Here is a 22,986-nt window from a genome sequence, read left to right as displayed (position 1 = left end):
CCCGCCCTCCATTGTTGGGATACATGGTGGTTAGTGGTGGTTGTGTGGTCTCTCAGTGGCATGTGGGGACCTGTGTGAACACTTCACCCATAGAGCGTCTACTGGGACAGACGCTCGTACACTATACAGCTGCATAGCAGGAATAGGCAAAAACACAAAATCTCATGATTATTCAGAGATTGAAAGAGACAACTTCATGAGGGCTGAGGGGGATTCGATTAGTGAACTCTGACTAGACTGTATTCATACTCTCCAGTATATTAGTCACAGTATTGTCTAGAATCAGTGCCTTGACTTCAGCTCTGGGTAGTGTAATAGAGATAGGGTATAGTGTCTCAGTGCAGCATAACAGCACTATCCAAACAGACCTCCCAACTGATTAAGAATAGTGAGAAGCAGCTAAAGTACTGTAAAACACCAGTCGGTTCCTGTGTGTGTGAAGTGAACACACACACACACACACACACACACACACACACACACACACACACACACACACACACACACACACACACACACACACACACACACACACACACACACAAACGTTTGTCAAGCTTCTGCATGGGCCATGACTCACAGCATGTGTGATTGATCCCATGCTCATGGCTGGTGTGTGTGGATGATGTATACCTGCAGTGTGGCCCCCAGGCCCCCGTCTCCCCAACAGTAATGAGGCAGCCTCAATGAGTCATAAAGACTGAGGCGGGCGGCTGGACACCCTGATCTATTCTCCCCATCATTAGGATTATTTCCCCATTCGCCCCACGCCTGCACTGTACATTACAGCTAATGCCTTTGGCCTCTGAAGGGGAGTCAAGGGACCAGCCACCCCAGGGGTCAGAGGCCACCACCCAGCTCATATCACCCTGAATTAAAGTGCCAATATCCCCAACTGGTGAAAACATCAAGTAGAACATTCTGCAGAAGAACAGTCTGAGTCATTAATACTGAAGGCTTTGGTTATCAGTGGAAACAAGAGTCATTTATACAGTCTCTAGATTACTAGCGGGACATTCAATTGTAGGCACATTCCAATTAGTGGGATAGTCGCTACTGCAAGTGGCGAACACAGGCTCCTTGGTAGATCAAAACCTGAATGATTTAAATAGCAAAATATGAATCTATACTTCAAAGAACAGTCAGTCAGTGGCTGTTACTGTCGACTCCAGAATGTAGTTTACCCGTTCAAACTGACCATGTCGCTGCTCTATAGTTTCACCTAGTGAGATATACCTCCATTTCACTCATCCACACTCACCAAATCTTCCAAAAACATCTGCAAAGAGAGAATATGGTGGGATATGTTCATCTATTTCATCAGACATGGCTGTCTGTCTCTTTATGAATGGATACCAGAGACATTCCCTTCCCATCTCTCTCAGCTGGGGGCCTATCTGAGATGGACCCATAAAGATAGATAGAGGACTCTAGTGCCCAAAAGCCAGTTTTAGCATGGGCAGCTATTTTGAAGAAGTCAACTGGGTGGGACTTCCTATGGGTTAAGGAAGGATCACATGATTCTGGGTCATCAGGAGGGTTCAGCCAATTAATTATACTCGAGAGGAAACATTCCATAACTGCAGGTGACAGTAAATCGCCAACCTTGACCTGTTCAAACACACTCCAGGTGGCAGTGTGCACCCTTTCAGTTTGTTTATCAACTCATAGAAGTAGTAGAAGAAAATGTACTACTTCAAAATGGAGATGGCCTCAATGGCGCTGCCCGTGCTCTCACAGACAACATCTATCTAAGTCTATGGATGGACCACATCAGGGGCTGTGGATGGAACTTCACTACTGCCCTCTGCTGGTCAGACCGGAGACCTGCAGTACACTGGTAAACAACACTGGAGTGACCACACACAGACCTCCACCATCTGGCCTGGCTAGTCATACACCAACGGGTTCCTTATTTGAAGAATTGCTGTGATGAGAGGGACTAAGCCATTTTCCCTCTGTGATAAGCGAATAAAGCAGATGAATAGATTTGAGGTCAAAGTGAAAAACATCTAATGACCTTAACGCCTTAAGCTTCTCCCTTAGATCGGAGATATATTAGAGTGAAGAGTTCCCATGGACTAATAGTCAATTTGAGGCCAAACACAATGGAGTTACGGGGGTAATAATGAACGATATTGCAAATGAGCTGATTTTACCGTTGGAATTAATAACATGTATTGTTTAACAAGAGGGCTCTTTGAAGATAGGATGCCACTTACCTCTTCATCTTTTGCGTTGACATCCACTTCCTTGGAACTGATAGCTGTGGTAATGTGTTCGATGTTGTTCTCTCTGCAGTAGTCAAAGATGTTCTTGTCTTCTTCCCTGTGAGGGGATAGGAAGAGAGGAAGCATCAGTCAATGTACCAGTGCATGGAAGTGAAGGAACCGTCTGGCATCAGATGAGAAGAGACATCTGTTCTTCTGGGAATTCTCCATCTCAGCAAAAACAATCAACACCAATAACAACACCACCATACACACCTCATACAAATCTAGATCGGAATAAAATGAGATTGATTAATCATAGTGAAATTATACATTTATTTCTCTGTCATTAACAAATCTTAATATGAATACACATCCCAATATATTCTATAGGTGTGGATGAGGTTAACACCACTGGAAATAGTACCCCCCCCCCCCACACACATTCACGCTATGACAGGGTGGATGGGATAAACATAACATACCCTCCTACTCATCCCTGGTGAGTCATCCCTGGGGAAGCAGCAAGGTACGCCACACTAGCTCTAATTATCCCCCCCACCCCCCTAATCACCTCCTGGCATTAGGGCCACGCCAGGCAGGGCTGTTGGGGTGGGGGACGCACGGGGACAGAGGGGAAGGGGCCATATCTCATTTAGAGCTTTACGCCTTCCCTCTCTTACCCAGGGCTCCTGATTAATTGCATTTAGTGGGCCATTGTCTGACAGAGAGCAACCCAGTCCCAGCCCCAGCGGAGGACAGGACAGGCTGGCAGGGGCCCCTCACCACCAAGTTGGGGAGGGTAGCGTTACAGTATTCGTTAACAGTGGTTAGCGGGGCTAAGAGCTACCTAACTGGAGGGGAAATGAGAAATGATTAGGATACAGTGCAGCAGTGGTTCTGCTTAGTGTTCGGCAGTATCTGAATAAGAGGTACCCTCGGTTAGGATCTACGTATCCGCAAAGAACCGAGGGAACCTCAAAATGGAGCCCAAAATAGCAACAGTGTTAAACAGAGCACTGTGGAGCCCTCAATCACCAGTTGATTTATAAACAGCTCATTCCAGGTGAACAGAATAAGGTTACATGTGAGGGTACATTCATTTACATGCTCATGAGAATCATGTTTATTCATAAGTGGGGGGCTGGCCCCTCCCCCTCTGGTGATCGCCACGCTGACCCCGAGTGTCCCTGCCACGTGGGCACCATCCGTCTCCCACGGCAACTAATCAATGGCGGAGCTCATCAGTCAGGCTGCGCTGGCCGGCGAGGGTTTGGCCTCACGGCGGCCGGCCGCCTGACAGCACGCACGCGATTAATGGCGCCCTGATAAATGACCCGCCGCACGGCATGCTGGGAAGGTCACAGGCTACTCTGTCATCCCCACCGCCTGGTTAACCACAACTGACTACCAGCGAGGGGGGGAGGGAGGGAGTAGGAGAGAGAGAGAGAGACCCTGATGTGTGTGAGTGGCCTAAGTGTATGGCAGTGTATGTGCAACTGTGATATCATTTGCATGTTGTAACTACTGTGTAACTAATCAGTCACTGTAAAATGTGGATTTGGTGTCATGACCCATGAACACCACCCTGCATCCAGAACACCACCCTGCATCCATAACACCATCCTGCATACAGAACACCACCCTGCATACAGAACACCACCCTGCATACAGAACACCACCCTGCATCCAGAACACCACCCTGCATCCAGAACACCACCCTGCATCCAGAACACCACCCTGCATCCAGAACACCACCCTGCAAGAGTAAAACCCACATCACCCTAATACCTAGCCCAGTTCACCGACACACACACACCAGCCTCATAAAACACACAGTTCTGCTCCGCAACCCAGTCCAGCATACTGACAGATATCCCCCTCATCCATCAGCCTGCATGCCAGCCCTTCAGGAGAACACTCATCTCCCAACATAGCCAGGCGGCTACTGATGACTTCAACAGCTCCACCATCAATCACACACATTCTTATAGGGAGGTCACACACACACACACACACACACACACACACACACACACACACACACACACACACACACACACACACACACACACACACACACACACACACACACACACACACACACACACACACACACACACAACAACAACAACAACAACAACAACAAAGAGCTATGAGTGGCAATGAGAGAACTCACACTTGCTGTGACTTTCCAGCCAAGTGGTCTAGAACGTCAGCTAACCATAAGTCTGATGTTCATCAGAGCCTTTTACAAAAGTGTAGCTCACACAAATCTATTCCATCACAAACAGCAGACATCTGAGGGGTATAGCCAATCAATCCTGCATTTGTCAATACACATTCCACACATAGCTACCCGAACCGGAGCAGAAAATGAGCAAAGAGGATGCAATTAACTCAGTAACAAGCCCTTGCTTGAAGAGGCAGACTATGTAATATGGAGTGGGGCTTCCTGTACTGAGAGGGGAAAATTGGATATTCAGCGAACCAGTGAGTGTAACAGTTTGGAGCGGGACACGCCCGAGGTAGACCTCGCCGAAGGGGAATGTTAATGACTTTCTGTCCCCACGGGGCATCCCCATTGGCTATCACCAAGAGGGTCGTCGCCAGGGGAGCCCGTGCCACGTGGCAGCGTTCTATACCCAACGCTCTCTCATTTCAACACGTTATCGAAAAAGTAATTAAAGGCGGGCATTTTCAGGCCACCTCTCCTCAGCGCATGCATACTAATGAGGATAATTTAGGGGAAAACCTGCCTGATTCAGCTGTCATTTTAATTTCCAAAAGAGCCTTTTTTCCCAGAAACGAGGTGGTGTGTACGCTTGATCAAGCTTCTGAGGGTTCCCATAAGGAGAGTGAATATAATTAACATAAAATCAGGACTGTCTCATGTTCCCAAAACAGTTTTCAGCAGCGTTTCACAAACTCGGTCCTCGGGACCTCAAGGGGTGCACGTTTTGGTTTTTGCCCTCACACTACACAGCTGATTCAAATGATCAAAGCTTGCTAATTAGTTTATTTGAATCAACCGTGTAGTGCTAGGGCAAAAACCCGAGGACCGAGTTCGGGAAACCCTGGTTTACAATCTGCAGAAGAACTTCTGACACTCAGAGCTCAGTGCAGAGAAAGTTTGTCTCTGATATAGGACAGACAGAAACTGTGACGTACCTGATCATTTCTTCTTGGTAGAGGGAACTGACTGTTGGGCCTCCAAATCCTGTCCTACGCTCTCTTCTCTCCTGGAACAAGAAGCAAAACATTATATCCTGACATTCATTCAAAAGCATAATTCTGGTTCCATAACGCTCCCCTCACCTCTTGTAATAACAGTGAGTCTGTAGTGGTGTGTGCCACACTATTGTGATCTAAGGACAGTTCAGTATTCCCCTAACTAGTTATCCAGTGAACACTGTTCTCCCCACCTAAAACAAGCCAACTGTGCCATACAATGAAAAACAAGAGCCACTGAGAGAATTAGTTTCCTTATTGACAGACAGCAATAGGTTCACCTCGTCACGATTCTCTCACACATTGTTAAGAGGCGACTCCAAAACGTGGGTACAAAAGTGACATGCATAAAGTCTGTTTTGAGGAGTATATTTTAACTGTTCAAATAAAATTGCTGAAATCATTTTGTTTTGCATTTTCTGAACCGCTAATACATGCTGTAATGATAAACATGTATACAACCGTTTTTTAGGTCCTCAGTCTAGCCTATGTTCTATAATCTCTTTCACAATGACTCACACAAGACAACAAGCAAATTAGATTTAAATTCCGAGGGGGTCATGGGGAAAAAAACAAAAAAATAACAGCACATGCACTTTTAGGAGTGCAATTCCCTTCTAAACTCAGAATATTCGCTAATGCATTTCCTTTTCTAATGTAAAGATAGCGCAACCAACAATACAAATAGGTCAAGAACTGACTATTGTTTCTGCTGCCTTTATCCCCATCCAGCCTCTCCTAAATCTGTTTGTCTGGACCCTGGTAAGAATAGACTCCCTGTGCTTTGTTAACACTAATACAATCACATCCTTTTCAGAGGGGCATTTGTGCATTTGCCTTCCCCTGGCATTGTGCCAAGCTAGGGGCCATGTCAGCATGTATTGGCCCCGATGGCAGAGCCAGAGAAAGGGATGTGTCAGGCTGGTCTGCAGGCCACTGATGCCTGCTGACACTCATATTGTGGAGGGGACAGAAGGGAAAGGAGAGAGAGGCGGGTGGAAGGCACTAACTCAAACAGGACCGGTGACAGGCTTTTATGTCACACCGCTAAACATCACTCTAAATCTCTCCTTTGGGGATGGAGGTTAGCGAAGGGGACATTTCTTTGTGCTGAATTTTCATTCGGGAAGAAAAGTGCATTTGGGTTTGTCTCATGTTGGTACTTTCCTCAGCAATGTTGAATAGAGGTCAGAATAGAACAAACAACATACATTTTTCCCTGCATCCATTTTATCAAACCATACCCATGCTGGAAAGGACACAATGAGGGACTGGTCTATTGATAGTACTGTATCCAAAAATGTTGTGTTTCATTCAGCCTCTTTGCAGCCCCCTCCCCATCGTTTCACTCCAGGCAGGGTGTCTTTGTCAGCTGTGACAGTGTGCTTGGCCTGTTACTGTAATGGGGTAGAACTTAGTGAGTGAATGATTCCATTGCCCTACTCCCTGAGAAAACAGGCCCAAGTCTGCATAACACTAGCCTTCTGATGCAGGCAGGCAGACACACCACACCAGATAAACAATTTGAGCACAGTAAACGCATTTTATTTAGGCTAGATCAAAAACCCTCTCAATAATGTAAAAAAAAAAGTCCTAAGAGCATGAAAACTAAATCATTTCTTGGAGTTGGTTTGAGTGTAATCTGTAAACATTAAAGAGATGACGGCATGCAAAGCTAAAACAGTCTCAGGTAATGTTACATCTGCTGTCTCAGCCACTGCCTGTCACCAAGGGTGTACCCCAAGGCTCGATCCTAAGTCCCACGCTCTTCTCAATTTACATCACCAACATAGCTCAGGCAGTAGGAAGCTCTCTTATCCATTTATATGCAGATACAGTCTTATACTCAGCTGGCCCCTCCCCAGATTTTATGTTAAATACTCTACAACAAAGATTTCGTAGTCTCTAACACGCTTTCTCTGCTTGTAACCTTGTCCTGAACACCTCCAAAACAAAGGTCATGTGGTTTGGTAAGAAGAATGCCCCTCTCCCCACAGGTGTGATTACTACCTCTGAGGGTTTAGAACTTGAGGTAGTCATCTCATACAAGATGGCTAGATGGTACACTGTCCTTCTCTCAGCATATATCAAAGCTGCAGGCTAAAGGTAAATCTAGACTTGGTTCCCTCTATCATAATCGCTCCTCTTTCACCCCAGCTGCCAAACTAAACCTGATTCAGATGACCATCCTACCCATGCTAGATTACGGAGACGTAATTTATAGATCGGCAGGTAAGGGTGCTCTCAAGCGGCTAGATGTTCTTTACCATTCGGCCATCAGATTTGCCACCAATGCTCCTTATAGGACGCATCACTGCACTCTATACTCCTCTGTAAACTGGTCATCTCTGTGTACCAGTCATAAGACCCACTGGTTGATGCTAATTTATAAAACCCTCTTAGGCCTCACTCCCCCCTATCTGAGATATCTACTGCAGCCCTCATCCTCCACAACCAACACCCGTTCTGCCAGTCACATTCTGTTAAAGGTCCCCAAAGCACACCCATCCCTAGGTCGCTCGTCTTTTCAGTTCGCTGCAGCTAGTGACTCGAACGACCTGCAACAAACACTCAAACTGGACAGTTTTATCTCAATCTCTTCATTCAAAGACTCAATCATGGACACTCTTACTGACAGCTGTGGCTGCTTTGCATGATGTATTGTTGTCTCTACCTTCTTGCCCTTTGTGCTGTTGTCTGTGCCCAATAATGTTTGTACGTTTTGTGCTGCTACCATGTTGTGCTGCTACCATGTTGTGCTGCTACCATGTTGTTCTGCTACCATGTTGTGCTGCTACCATGCTGTGTTGTCATGTGTTGCTGCCATGCTATGTTGTCGTAGGTCTCTCTTTATGTAGTGTTGTCTCTCTTGTCGTCATGTGTGTTTTGTCCTATATTTTTTTTAATTTAATTTATTTTTAATCCCAGTCCCCGTAGGAGTCCTTTTGCCTTTTGGTAGGCCGTCATTGTAAATATGAATTTGTTCTTAACTGACTTTTGTCTAGTTAAATAAAGGTTAAATAAATAAATGGCAGAAATACTAAGCATTTGTCTAACAAGTTGCATAGTCAGTCAGTGTCCCCTGCTGGTCAATGCCCCATACTGCATTCTTAGGTGCAGGTGGATCTGTCAAAGTTAGTTATCTTTTTTTAGAATGGTTCAAACATGAGAAAGACATTTGTTTCAGTTCCCACATTGCAGAGTTTCCTGCATGTGGAGATTGTATTATGTACATTTGTGAGATCAAATGTAGTGTAGTATTTGGATTTGTGAGGGCTTTTTACCTTCTGACTGCTGTCTGGGTCTAGTGAAGTTACACACGAAACATACTCCTGCATGGCCTGTTCTGCGCTCATGTCCTCAAGCTGCTTCCATGCCGTCCTGTATCAAAACATAACAAAAACATTCAGCAGGTAGTTTCTCTCCCTCACAAAAGCATTAAAGAGGACAGGACCACACAGTAGGTGAGTTTCAGTTTGGAACAAGAAAAAAATGTCATGTAGATACATTTACATTTTACATTTTAGTCATTTAGCAGACGCTCTTATCCAGAGCGACTTACAGTAGTGAATGCATACATTTCATACATTTTTTTTTTTGCTGGCCCCCCGTGGGAATCGAACCCACAACCCTGGCGTTGCAAACACCATGCTCTACCAACTGAGCTACAGGACCACTCACCACTTACTCCAGGGCATAGTCTGATTCACCCACGCAAATCCATTCCAGGAATTGAATACACACATAATATCAGCACAATGATTAACAAATTCCAAACATACCATTTTCTTTGACCTTCAAAATCGAAAAACCCAGGCTTTGCTGTATTGCACTTCCCAACCTTGACCTGTGAACATATGAAATACAGGTGACTCAGGAATGGAATAAATAGCCTAACCACCTGTTTGACAGCTCTCAGCAGAACCATCACTAGCAATTCAATGGCAAACAATAGATTGACATCGATTCTACACCTGTTTGCAATTTGCGTACATACCTGTGGTAAAACTCCCACCCCACCACAAGTCAACAAAATAGCGTAACAATGATATTATTATGGATGCAAGGGCATGATGAACAACATTTAGTGGCACCAATAGCTAGAACATAACAGACGTGAATGTAGACTGAATATTTATGCCATTTGCTAGTTAAACTACATGATCAAAGGTATGTGGACACCTGCTCATCGAACATCTCATTCCAAAATCATTGGCATTAATATGGAGTTGGTCCCCCCTTTGCTGCTATAACAGCCTCCACTCTTCTGGGAAGGCTTTCCACTAGATGTTGGAACATTGCTGCAGGGACTTTCTTCCATTCAGCCACAAGAGCATTAGTGAGGTCGGGCATTGATGTTGGGTGATAAGACCTGGCTCGGAGTTGGCGTTCCAATTCATCCTGAAGGTGTTCGATGGGGTTGAGGTCAGGGCTCTGTGCAGGGCAGTCAAGTTCTTCCACACCGATCTTAACAAACCACTTCTGTATGGACCTCGCTTTGTGCACGGGGCATTGTCATGCTGAAACAGGAAAGAGCCTTCCCCAAACTGCTCCAAGCACAGAATCGTCTAGAATGTAATTGTATGCTGTAGCGTTAACATTTCCCTTTACTGGAACTAAGGGGCCTAGCCCGAACCATGAAAATCAGCCGCAGACCACTATTCCTCCTCCACATAACTTTACAGTTTGCACTATGCATTGAGGCAGGTAGCGCTCTCCTGGTATCCGCCAAACCCTGATTCGTCCATCGGACTGCCAGATGCCGAAGGGTGATTCATCACTCCAGAGAATGCTTTCCACTGCTCCAGAGTCCAATGGTGGCGTGCTTTACCACTCTAGCTAACGCTTGACATTGCACATGGTGATCTTTGGCTTGTGTGCGGCTGCTCAGCCAGCTATTTCATGAAGCTCCCCACTAACAGTTCTTGTGCTGACATTGCTTCCAGAAAAAGTTTGGAACTCGGTAGTGAGTGTTGCAACTGAGGACAGACGATTTTTATGCGCTTCAGCCCTCCGCGCTCCCATTCGGTGAGCATGTGTGGCCTACCACTTCGCGGCAGAGCCATTGTTATAACAACTTTTACACTTAGTTGACCGTGGCAGCTCTAGCAGGGCAGACATTTTACAAACTGACTTGTTGGAATGGTGGCATCCTATGACGGTGCCACGTTGAAAGTCATTGAGCTCTTCAGTAAGGCCATTCTACGGCCAATGTTTGTCTATGGAGATCGCATGGCTGTGTGATGATTTTATATAAAATGTCAGCAACGGGTGGGGCTGAAATAGTCAAATCCACTAATTTGAAGGGGTCTCCACATACAGTATATATACACAAAAGTATCTAAATAACACATGGGACCATTGGGATGTGCTGCTATCTGATAGTCACCTGTTTATACCTAGCATACAGGTACAACAGTTGTTCCCTGCTGGCCGTCTGAAGTAGATCTCGAAGACGGTCTGCTGCTGCCTCAAATTCGTGTTCCAATTCCTCCCCTTCCAGTCGATGACCAGGGTCACCTGCACCACAGTCGAATTTCCCTAATCCTAGATCTGAGTCGGAGTCCGATCCTCCGCCGAGAGGATCTCCTGTATCAGGCCGAGCTGGATCGGTACCTGAGCCTGTGGCAGAATCAGGGGAAGACGATGGCGTGCGTGAAGCCATTGTCGAAAATAAAGACGGTTAAAAAAAATCTGTGACAACCTTATATTGTCGCTTTCAGTAGTTCATACAGGCTATGATTTAATCCGTTATCGCTGAGACGGACTTGTTTGGACTTTGCACGAATGGTCCGTCTGTGGTACACCCCACTAAAAGCCTCGGGTAGAACTTAGACTAGGAACAAATATTTTTAGCCTAAAATCCGGACAGAAATCCATGCTTCTAGTGGTACAGACAGGTACTGTCTATGACAAGTACAGAGTACTGTTTTTTTTTTTTAAAGACACAAAAATAACCGTGGTGTACCTATATATGTGGATACTATATAAGTATCATAAAAAGCCCTGATAAAGGCCTGTACCAAGCCGGAAAGCGTTGGTGTTCCTTAGTTCTTTAACCTCTGTTTTTAAATATGTTCTACCGAAATGCCAATATAGAAAAAGTACCTTGGTTGGGAAAGTCAGTCACATGATACATTTTTGTAAAATCTATTTAATATATTTTTCGTTTAGCCTATAATGCGCACCATCATTTGTTTTTCTGCCCCAAAACTGTAGCATCCTTTGTCGAGAAAGTGACCACGCACGGCGCCAGGCTACCCAATATAACTGATTCTAGCCTACTTGTTGCTCTGACAAAAGCAGCTTTATTATCATTATCTGGTTAAATGAAACAGAAAAGACAGAATCAAAAATAACCAAACTGCAATTTCAAACTATGTAACAGTAGCCTGCTATATTAGCAAATGTTGTCCAGCAGGTGGTAGTATTTACAATATGTTGATCTGTTATTGCAGGTAGCGACAATAAACCGCACGCACCAAACACCGCTGTTGGCCGAAAATCTCCCCCTGCCAGAATCCCCCCACCCCTTCTAATTTCCTTAATTTTGTGGCTAGAGTCAAATACTTTATATGGCACACATCAGAGTCAAATACTTTATATAGAACAAACTTCATGTCAGGATAGGCAACCGAAATTAATAATGAATGTACGTGTGTTATATTAAACATAGAGGAGGGAGTAAAATGTTGGCAAGCAATAAACATTTCAGAACAACTATGGCTAAATTATTATCCTTACACTTTCAAAAATACAAGTCGAATAAGACATGGGAGCGATGACACATTTTGGCAAAGAGATGTATTTATTAACTAATAAAAATCAGTAGCGGATTTAGGTACAGGCGACGTGGGCGACATTGGCATCTTGCCGGGGCGGCACCCGGAGCCCCCGGGAGCTGGCGGGCGGGCGCGGGCGCTGAAGGGGGGGTTCGCACAGGGCGCCATACAAGCTAAAACCACCACATACACTTGAAACAAATAGCCAAACCGAAAACTGCAGACAAAAATGCTTTCTGCTACTAAGATCAGTGAAATGTAGGCTAAACTGACAACGGAGTGAAGAGCAGAAATCTCAACTAGCAAGCAAGTCTCAGCGATGAAGAACGCGAAGAACGCGAATGTGTAATCAGCATGATGGAATGGAACTCCAAGAGTGTGCAAAGCTGTCATCAAGGCAAAGAGTGGCTACTTTGAAGAATCTAAAATCTATAATATATGTTGATTTGTTTAACACTTTTTGGGCTACTACATGATTCCATATGTGTTATTTCATAGTTTTAATGTCTTCACTATTATTCTACAATGTAGAAAATATAAAAAATAAAGAAAACCCCTTGAATGAGTAGGTGTGTCCAAACTTTTGACTGGTACTGCATACATATTTTTTCTCTCATTATACGATAGGGTATGGAATTTGAGTAGCCAATGAATGTGATTATGTGGCCTTGTAAAAGTTGGGGATCATATTCCCAGAAAGTCTGTCAACAGATGGTCTCACACCTCTAATGCATGCAGAACATGGGCTGTAGCCTACATGTGGATAGCTTTTCTACAAATAATCTACCAATAATTTTCTATATTTGAATAGCCTACAGTCGTCAGATCACAGACATTAAAAACATCTTCACATAGGATACACACCGCGCCGGCTGTCACTGAGGAGTGACGCAACCACGTTGTTGGCTGAATGCGATGGCGGACTGCTATGTCCCCAGACCTTACCAGAGATCGAAGGGAGAAAGTCATTGAATTTGCACCGGAACCGTTATATCGTAATCAAACCACCTGTTATAGGGCGGGAGGATTCTGTTCCGCCATCCCTCTTAAGAATAGTATGGGACAGAGTTTATTTGGAGTACGTTATTTTGGACAAGACACAGTGCGCTAGTGCAGGCTGCCGCATGCGAGCCAGGAAGTTGACAGATATAGCAAAACTCGAGTCAACAGGGGACAGTCCTAAAAGGAATTACGGAGGTTGAAGATATAGCTGCTCCGACAAAATGAAATTCGCGGAGCACCTTTCGTCTCATATTACTCCGGAATGGAGGAAACAGTACCTTCAATATGAGGTAATGTCACACGATTGTTTTTAGAAGTAATGCTTTCTGATTTAAAGTGAGAAAAGTCCCTCGAATCCATAGTTTAATGAATACCTACTGAATTAATAGCATAATATGGTATTGCTATTAGTCTTGGTACATTTTATTAATCTTGATTTGTGTTTTTGTTACAGCTGTCACTTTAACTTTTAGCCTACTTCTTGAATTGTGTAACAAAAGATTGCTTGGATAGGCTACTAGATAAGAATAGTCTATAGTTTATAGTTGGCTGTTGCGTAACTTTCCTTTTGGTAAACCGTGCTGTCTCAGTATTTTTTTGTTTGTGTTTAATTTAGTGTTGTTTTGTCATTTTAGGTAATGATTTTATGCATCCTAGTTATCTTTGTGCAACCATTCCTGAAGCTGTCACTTTAATTGTAGTAGCCTTTTGTTCATAGATAAGATACTTGCTATTCATAGACCCTAAGCATTTATTCATTTTGTTAATTGTTATTTTATTTACAAGGTTAGTGATGATTATTACGGGATACATTATTATCTTTCTCTATATTTGTTGATGTTGACATATATCTGTGACCTGCTCAGGTCGCCATCGCGTGCGCTACATCCTACATTACATTGGAACGCTGAACAATTAGGATAGTATTTGTGTGGCTTAGTCCGTTATTGTTTTCCAGTGTTGGAAACCATACCTCCAATATTTTTTAGAATGAGAAATGTCACTCTTTTAAATATTATTTTAAAACATATAACTATATATATATATATATATACATGATTATGCATAGGATATTCTCTGTGAATGGGTAAAATCTCAATACAATGTTTTCATTATAATTCATAAAATGTAACTGTCCTGAAACATTTTGCCTTGTGAAACAACATATTTGATTGAATAATGCTATTATGTAAGTTATTTTGTTAATTGCAATTTTTGTAAATGAGATATTATGCCTTGCTTTGTTTGACAAGCATTAATTGAACGGACCAAAATCACAAAGTCTAAAACTGGCCATGTTTGGTTGTATCTATGGTTTGGAGAAATCAGAGAAAGGGTACATCCAGGACAAGGTCTTTGTTGGGATATGTATGAGCATTTTCAAGGTCACACCCCACATCTTCTTGGTTCACATTAAGAGCCTGAGTGAGGACAGGCTCTGACAAGGCTGCCCCATTCCATTTTGTTCTATGAATTATAGACAAAGATGCTGATGCAAGCCTCTGGAAGAGTCTGAGTCTGCATTCCAGGATCCAACTTGCATGCCTCACTATGTGGCCATATACCATACTATAAAAAATATAAGTTTATGTACATCTTATAAATACTTTTATTGATCTACCTAACTCGTTAAGTAGGTACAGGAAGCTCTATGCGTTCACTTGGATGTGGTGAAGGTAAAACACCATAATAGTCTTTGTCTATACTTGCAGCCTGACGCATGTAATACAAGGACCAATACATGGCCATATCAGCCATTTTACACCTCAGTCAGCTCTGAGATGGATGACCTGAGATGGATGACGGATTCTCTGGCATAGATTGGCATACCATCAATTGCTATGCCATGGATAAATAATCAGTATTACTAACTAAATCACTTTGCTTTGTGAAGTAGTGGTTGATGAGTGGACCTTGTCTTTTTTCTCTGAGTGTGAGGGAGGTATTGTTTGGTCTTGCATTAATTAGGCTTGTGTGCTGGATTGATGGGAACTGGTCAGAAATATTCTGATAAAAAAATATAGCACTTTACATTAAGTTAAGAGCCTCTGAATCTTAGAGAAGATGGATAACTTAATTTTATCCCCTGGAAATATTAAGGGGATAAGGTTATGGGCAATTCGAGGGTAATGGAATTGCGCTGAGACTTAAAAAATACAAATAAAACACATACAACTCTATGCACAAGGACTACTTTTAACAATTTACACTGAACATTTTACAAAAACAAATTCACTGGAAGAACTGTGTAGATGCAAAGTTTGGTAACAGAATTTCGGTAAAATCTCCCTACGTTTTTATATGTGACCACGTTTTCAAAAACCAAAAACGATGTCTGTGGACGTTGAAATCAAGGCCAGGACGGACTGACCAAATTTTAACTACTTTTCAACGTCCATGGACGTCCGGTGTCGGTGCTCAGTGGGTAAGGATGCTGGTTACAGTAAATGGAAAGAGAGGGGGCTCATGGGTAGGGTTCAGTAAGAGTCGGGACAGGTGAGAGACTAGAGAGAAAAGACAGAAAAGCAGAGCGAGAGAGGGATTGAGAGAGAGAGAGAGGGAGGGGTTGTCCAGACTGTTTTCACACTTGCTTTGACCACCAGACGACAGAAAGAGAAAGAAAATGGTAATGAGTTGAACATAACAGCATTCCGTTGGAAGAGAGGACGGTAGCAGGTGACCCATCTGTGGTCTGGGACTACTATGATTTCCCATTGTAGCCAATTCAATTGCATTAATTCCGTTAAAGATTATTCTGGAAATTTCGTTAACAATTTGGTAACAACATTTCAAGTTTGAATCAGTTAATAATTCATAAATCAAATAGGTATCAGTAAAAACACTAACTAACTGGTAGGTCTAGATTTACTTGTTACTTCTGTGAACTTTCATTATCCTCCCTATTCATGAGGGAGAGAAATTAGAAAATATAATGTGGATTTTTGGTAACAGAATTTCAAGACACAGGGCAATGTTTCTTAAACTTACGTAAGGAACATCATTTATCCAAACTAAATATAAGTGTTGATATTAGTTGTCAGGGGTCTTCAACATTATTATGTGTTGATGTATTTCTAATACCTTTTTAAGACTTTTCCTGGTAGATGTTTTTTAAGACCCCTTTTTCCATCTGTTTGACCACTAATCAAAGCCTTCGCTTAATCCTAGTATTTAGGATAGAAAATGGTTGGAAATGTTATAAATGCCTTCATTTCCCAATAATACTCTTAGCTTTCATTTGACACCAGATTTGACATGCTTCTATGAACTTCACGTTGGAGCTCATGGTCGTTTTACATGTACATGTCTGTTTATTGCCAAAACAGAGTAGAGATCACTCTGTCCTTGAGACATTTCTTCAACAAGGCTTTGTGGAGGAAACATCAGCAACAACTCTTCTCCCTGTTATCCCCACCCTTTAGTTTGGTCTTTCAAGCATTATTACCATCCATCAATGACCTTACTCTTTCTTTTATTTTTCCAAAGCAACATTGTCTGGATTCTTCTAAATGCCTTTGGCTACAACAGGACAGCTGGGTAGGCTGCTTGGGAGAAAAGATGCCTCTAATCACTAAAACGCTTGCATGGGAATTGAGGAATTGACAAGGTGATAAAGTAATGAGGTCTGCTCATCCTATGAGACTGTCCATTTTAAACACCTGTTTAGCGTTGCGGTCCGCTGCTGCTCATTAGGAAAGCAGAGCTCATTCCTGTGTGATATGCTGGCATTATTACAGAGTAATCTCACTCTTCTAGATAATATGAAAACAAACAACATTAAACTGCTCCCTTTGTCCTTTGTCCTTTTTGTTTTATCTCATGGACATTTTCCTTTTGGCTAGTGCAGTTGGTACATGGTCTTGGTTCTTGGTTCCATCTAGGCTGGCCCTTGGTCTGGTTCCTGGTCTGTTCTGTGTGAGTGTGGTAAAGTAACAGAAGCCGTAACATGAGCAAGGTGGAGAGGGTAATGAGGCAGCGTGGGTGGGCGACAGAAGGAAGCCTCTTGTGCTTTTACCTCTGCAATCGAACCACTTGCGTGGGTTTATATGTTCAGGAGAATGCTTGTGTAAGCGACGTTCCTATTCCTAAGGGACATGAAATTATTATCATAAGCAGGTACACATGTTAATTACATGCAGTGGTTACTGTGTGGGGCTCATTTCCCACTCTAGCCTCTCTGTGCAGTGTTTCAACTGTCAGGTAGGCCTATATGCAGGTTTTTGAGCGCTGCCAGTGGCACACATTGCAAGATGACTCACTGCATAAACTGGATAATGTGAACCATAAATACAAATGATTGGTTCATATAAACGTTTTCACTATTCCAGCCACTGACATTAACAAAAGATGCATGGTTAAAATGAGAACAGAAATCATTGCACATGACATGATGAATATGATCATGCTAGCCTATGGCCAACACAAAACGACACACTTCTGGTGTAATGTATGCATCTTACTTAGACAACAGAGATGGCATGGCGAGCTTCCCACACCTCATCCTCTATCCCCTACTGAGAAGGCATCTGGTCTCGGTCAGTCCTGCACTCAGAGATCCACTCAGTTAAAGTGATGATGAGAATCATCAGCGTTTCAGATCTCAGACCACCCAGCACCTGCAGTATTGTAGTTGATATAGTTATTTTTTACTACTGTACATCTCAACAGAAGACTGTCAGCCCAATTAGGTGTGGGGAGACCTGCAGGTTGATCTCTGTAAGCTGGTGTACTATGCTACAGTCGGAGCATGCTAAAAAGAGCCGCCCTGCCCCCTTTACCATCGGTGCTATTGCCATGGCAATATGCCTACATCTTGATGAATGCGTCCCCTCTGTCTCTTCCAACTATTAGTCTGTATGGTAAGCCCTGCTACATGAACCACAGGTGGTCTCCTGCGAAGAATGTTAAGAACAAATTAAGTGTTCGATATGAGCATAGAGTAATATCTGACTGCAGTGTTGGTGTTCAGGTTGGAAAATGAGCAAACAGAGTTTCTAAGTAGGTTCCTCCCACATTGTATGATTAATCATCATCCTTTCCTCTCATATATCCACGTTATCCAAACATCGAATAAACGGTTCCAGAGAATGGGGGAACGGAACATAAACTACACATATGGTTGTCAAGAAGATACTTTTCTCTTCATTATGCGTCATTATTTAAATTATTCTTTGTCACATCTAAGCTTTGAATCAAAGCAATATTGGTTGTACACTGTTGCACAAGACACAAAGTTGATCATGCGGGTATGTGTCTATCCCACTGAAGGCCCAAGCCTCATTTTTTGGACGTCCAAGAAACGTGTTCACAATTACTGCAATTGCCCCAGAGTTAGATTGGTAGGGAGGAATAGTGATATATTCAGGTCTAGGCCTCACAGAATAAAGTCATGTTAAGACGTATCTTGTAATTATCTGTCCGTATCCATTATCTGCAAGGTCAGAGTGATCGAAGGAAATACCCACATTCTGTAGAAAGAGGTGTTTGTAGTATAGGCTACACTGAAAAAATTGAAATCTAAGTAAGATTAAATATCTTAAATCAAGGCAATATATGCTTGTTTTTTATCTGACAAGATATTTCTTCTTGCCAGGCAGTTTTTATGTTAGAGCATTTCACTTGTTTCGAGCTTTTTTGTCCTTAATGATCTTAATAAGATAATATAACTTGTTACTGAGACTGTATTACTGGTTCTGAGTAACTTAATGCTTGAAACTAGAATTACCAGAATTATAAAGCTGTTTGATCAACACTGACAAGTACAAAACTGCTTTGTCAAAGTCCGAATGTCTTATTTCAAGCATCCTATCCTTTTCATCTCTTCACATTAAGAACAGATAATGGCCAAATGGAATTCACTGTTTTATTGTCAGTCTTACACACAGCACAGCAATCATTATGGGGCAGCAGGTAGCCTAGTGGTTAGAGTGTTGGATTAGTAACCGGAAGGTTGCAATATCGAATCCCCGAGCTGACAAGGTAATAATCTGTCGTTCTGCCCCTTAACAAGGCAGTTAACCCACTGTTCCCTGGTAGGCCGTCCTTGAAAATAAGAATTTGTTCTTAACTGACTTGCCTAGTTAAATAAAGGTTCAATAAAAACATCATGTAAAGACAGTACACTTTTCATATCTTGGGAACACACTATGAGTCATTTGAACTGTTGTACAATTCTATTACATCCCCAAGATGGTATTTGACTTGTACATACGTTTGGCTCTTGTTGCTAATTGTGTAATAAGAGTTAAATATACCAGCTTTTCAGCATCCACTAACTCAGTGGCCTGTGCAAGGTGTGGGACCTCAACTTGATAAGCCATGATGTTTCTATGAAAGCATATAGTTTGAAGTGGTTAATATTCCAAACAATAAAGCCTAGAATCAACAAGAAATATGTTTTTGACCAGTCCAAATTCTGGCATATTACCATTCAGTACTTTGGCAAAGATCATGGACTTCTGAGTTATGTATTTAATACAGTTGATTTGGTTTACTTCATTGAACCCTAGGAAGTCCCTCAATTTTCCACGTAAATATTGTTGATCTTTAACCTCTGATACAGGTCCCATCTACCTTTCATTTGAAAGAATTGGGTGCATTGAACTGTCAACATTTTGGCAGCTTTCATATATTTGGTTCTGATTAGTCAAATACAAATCTTTTTAAAATTGAGCTTGGAAGCCCATTGTTTAAAGAAACAATGTTTAGACTCGAACCGCATATACATATGTCTAACCATTGGACCCAATGACTTTATCTGTGATGGCAAATGTATCATATAATGCTGTTTAGGTGTAACATTGCGGTCTGGAAAAAGCTCCTTCCAATGCTTCAAATGATTTTCAATGAGTAACTTCAACCTAGACACAATCACAATGGAAAGAACAGGTGCAAATACCATCTGCACAATCTCTATTAGCTCAATTATCAGTTGTATATATGCACTGACTTCCAAAGTCTCCAAAACAAATGGCATTATCCTTAGCAGGACAAGCATTTGCCCAGATGACTGTTTTAGTTTACCATCACTTGACGTTAATGTACAAACAGAAATTGGGGATGGCCGATCTCTAACATCTAGAGGGGAATAAGGGAATCAATCAATCTGTCCTGACACAACAAGATGATTCAAAACACATTTGATTTCCAATGGGGCTATGCCCTCCAGAATTACATGCATAATGTCTTGCAGAGTTTGTTGTATGATATCAAAGGCAGGGAACTCAACTAACTTGCTCCTTCTATTGATCCCATATGTTGTTCTCAGGCTGTTGCGAAGCAAGTCCGTCTGTGCCTTTTCTATTTCATCACACTGTCTGACATGCTTCTCCAATGTCCTTTTAGTATATGCGTCCTCGTTGAAGTGTCACTGCATGTCCTCAAAAGAACACTCAGTGTCTGCACTTACTGTAGGCAAAGCCCACACCCTCTTTGAACCCTGCCAGTTTATGTTGTGCCAGGGTGTCTCCACAGAGAGAGACCATGGCACCATATATCGTTAATAGTTTGCATTTTAACTCCACTGTACAATGCATCCATGTCTTCCTTGATTCTATTCAATTTTACATCTACACCAGATTGACAGAGGTCTGCTGATCTAGCCATGGCAGGTAGCCTGATAGCAGCCAGTTTAGACCTGTATTTTGGATTTATATTTCCTAGGGTGTAGTACACCATTAACAACTTGTTTTTTGATGCAAACGATCCTAGTGGATTACAGAACTCTATTTCATCCGTGTACAGAACAATCTGCAATGCATTTGGTTTCTCTGAAAATAAGGGATGTGATTTTAGAAGAGCACCATCAACAATGTCATGAAAAAAAACTTGCCCTGCACATCTGTGGTCCCTTTTCAACCACAGACACAATCTTTGGGTGTGATAACAACTGTAAGAACTGATAAGAACTAGCCTCTATCTCTGTTTCATTTGAGAGATGTGAAATGTGACAGGGAAATTGTGTCCATCAGACATCATGGTTAAATACAGCGACATTGATGTCCTATAACTCCGTCTGGAATCATTATCTTCACACATCTTGCGGATTGTTGCCGAAAGATGGTTATTTTTCCCTGTAGACATTATGTGAACTTGTTCTCAACTAGCCTACCTGGTTAAATAAAGGTGAAATAAAATGTACTGAGTTTGGAAATTTCAGATATACTATCAATATACTACATAGTTTTCTTTGTCTTCTTTCTTCATTTGTGTGAAGTAATTGACTTATCAAAATATTCATGAGAATGGCTATGTAAGTAGATTACTTGAATTTATCAATCAATAATATCGTGTTCATTACGATCACCCCACTAATTATTGCAATCATTTACTCATATGAAAAGGCGTTGATTGATTTGATTAAACATCAACAGGTCATTGCTTGTACAGTAGAGAAACTGATGAGTGATTATCCCTCTGTTTTTTCCCTTTCCAGGCGTTCAAGAATATGCTGTATGCTGCCCAGGACCAGGCCCCATCCATAGAAGGTAAGTCAACTCCTGGTCCACGGGCAGAATGAGCTCGCTGCCGCACCCGTACTGACAACCCAAAATAACAGGCCCTGCTAAAAATAGAGACAATTCCAGTGATCATCCAGCCACCCCTCACACGACCCAGCAGCCACTGGGTGCAGTGACTTCCCCGCCGCTGTGCAGTGCTGAAATAAGGCCTTTGGCTATAATTAATATACAACGTCAGGCTGCTAGCGAGGCGTGACAGGGACCAGCGTAATGGTTTGTTTTTAGATGCAGAGTGATGGGAGTTAAGAGTTCTTCAGTTGCAGTGCAGTTAGTCACTGGATGACCACAACAGAGTTCATTGTGAGTGGAAAGAGTCCTCTTATAGAAGTCCTCTAAATACAATGGTTGCATAATACATGCTCAACATCCAACAACAATATTTAGATGAATGCCTGAGTTGTCACGCTAGAATTGGTTTACATGGCAGAATGCATATCCTACTTACATCATACACAGAAGTGCTGCTCTGTGTGGAGGACTGCGTGAGGACTCTCCCCAGATGTGATGGTTGAACGGTCTGCCACTGAGCTGTGAACAGTGTCTAGTTCTAGTTCACTGGGGAGCTGCATCTCTCTGAAGGTTCTACTTCCAGGAGACTGGGCCGACGGGCCGGGCCTTTCTGTTAAGGTGTGAGAGAGACATTATTTCCAGTCAGTGGTTCTGTGTGTGTGTGTGTGTGTGTGTGTGTGTGTGTGTGTGTGTGTGTGTGTGTGTGTGTGGAGAGAGTGGTGTGTCCAAGCCTCCTCTGGTCTGACTTTTATGTTTCCAAAACCAAAGTTCTGGTGGAATGGAAAAGAGGAAGTTGGCAGGTGCGGTTGACAGGCTAGGAGATGAACAGGGCTGGAACGAGCATGCAGGAAAAAGAAGCAGAACTGAGAATTTGCTCAATGCTGCCCGGGACCCACTCTGACTCTGTCCATGTTGACAAGTTGAAGGAATGGTCGGTTTACGCTATACGACTCCAAAAGAAGACTCACTCACCACTCATGAAGCATGGAATAATCTGACAAAGACCACACTGTCAGTCTGTGTTTATAGTCTCTAGTCGCATCGTGGTGAGAGGAGAAAAGCCTAGTGAACGGCCGTTGACAGTACGATTAATCAGCCAAACTTTCACCTCATATTTCAACCAATGATGGCATGTGAAGCCTAAATGACAGAGTTGTCTGTGTGTCTAGTTTGGTGATAACATATGAGCTGTCTCCTTTAAACATTCTCCTGGGGGTGTGAGGTTGTCCCCAA

General features: G+C 42.7%; 2 protein-coding genes across 6 annotated transcripts in view; one reads left to right on the top strand and one right to left on the bottom strand.

Annotated features, from left to right (window-relative positions):
- Positions 1-11,254, bottom strand: part of LOC106584314 (acyl-CoA-binding domain-containing protein 6) — a 36,344-nt gene extending 25,090 nt beyond the window's left edge. For all 4 annotated transcript variants that reach the window (XM_014169422.3, XM_014169424.3, XM_014169423.3 and 1 more), the window contains exons 1-5: positions 10,831-11,254; positions 9,224-9,288; positions 8,726-8,822; positions 5,382-5,452; positions 2,223-2,328 (exon numbers count right to left, since the gene is read on the bottom strand). In XM_014169422.3, coding sequence (XP_014024897.1) covers positions 2,223-2,328; positions 5,382-5,452; positions 8,726-8,822; positions 9,224-9,288; positions 10,831-11,106 — 615 coding nt within the window. In that variant the 5' untranslated portion in view covers positions 11,107-11,254. The remainder of the gene's footprint in view (positions 1-2,222; positions 2,329-5,381; positions 5,453-8,725; positions 8,823-9,223; positions 9,289-10,830) is intronic.
- Positions 11,255-13,098: 1,844 nt separating this feature from the next.
- The window catches only part of LOC106584313 (solute carrier family 53 member 1), a 103,420-nt gene continuing 93,532 nt past the window's right edge, over positions 13,099-22,986 (top strand). The window contains exons 1-2 of one of the 2 annotated variants that reach the window (XM_082968006.1): positions 13,099-13,515; positions 21,660-21,711. In XM_082968006.1, the coding sequence (XP_082824132.1) occupies positions 13,447-13,515; positions 21,660-21,711 (121 nt within the window). In that variant the 5' untranslated portion in view covers positions 13,099-13,446. The remainder of the gene's footprint in view (positions 13,516-21,659; positions 21,712-22,986) is intronic. The other variant, XM_014169421.3, reaches the window with a different exon arrangement.

Source organism: Salmo salar, chromosome 23 (assembly GCF_965601325.2).
Source record: "Salmo salar chromosome 23, fSalSal1, whole genome shotgun sequence".
Lineage (NCBI taxonomy): Eukaryota > Metazoa > Chordata > Actinopteri > Salmoniformes > Salmonidae > Salmo > Salmo salar.
Note: the sequence above shows the minus strand (reverse complement) of the source record. Positions and strands in the feature narration are given on the sequence as shown.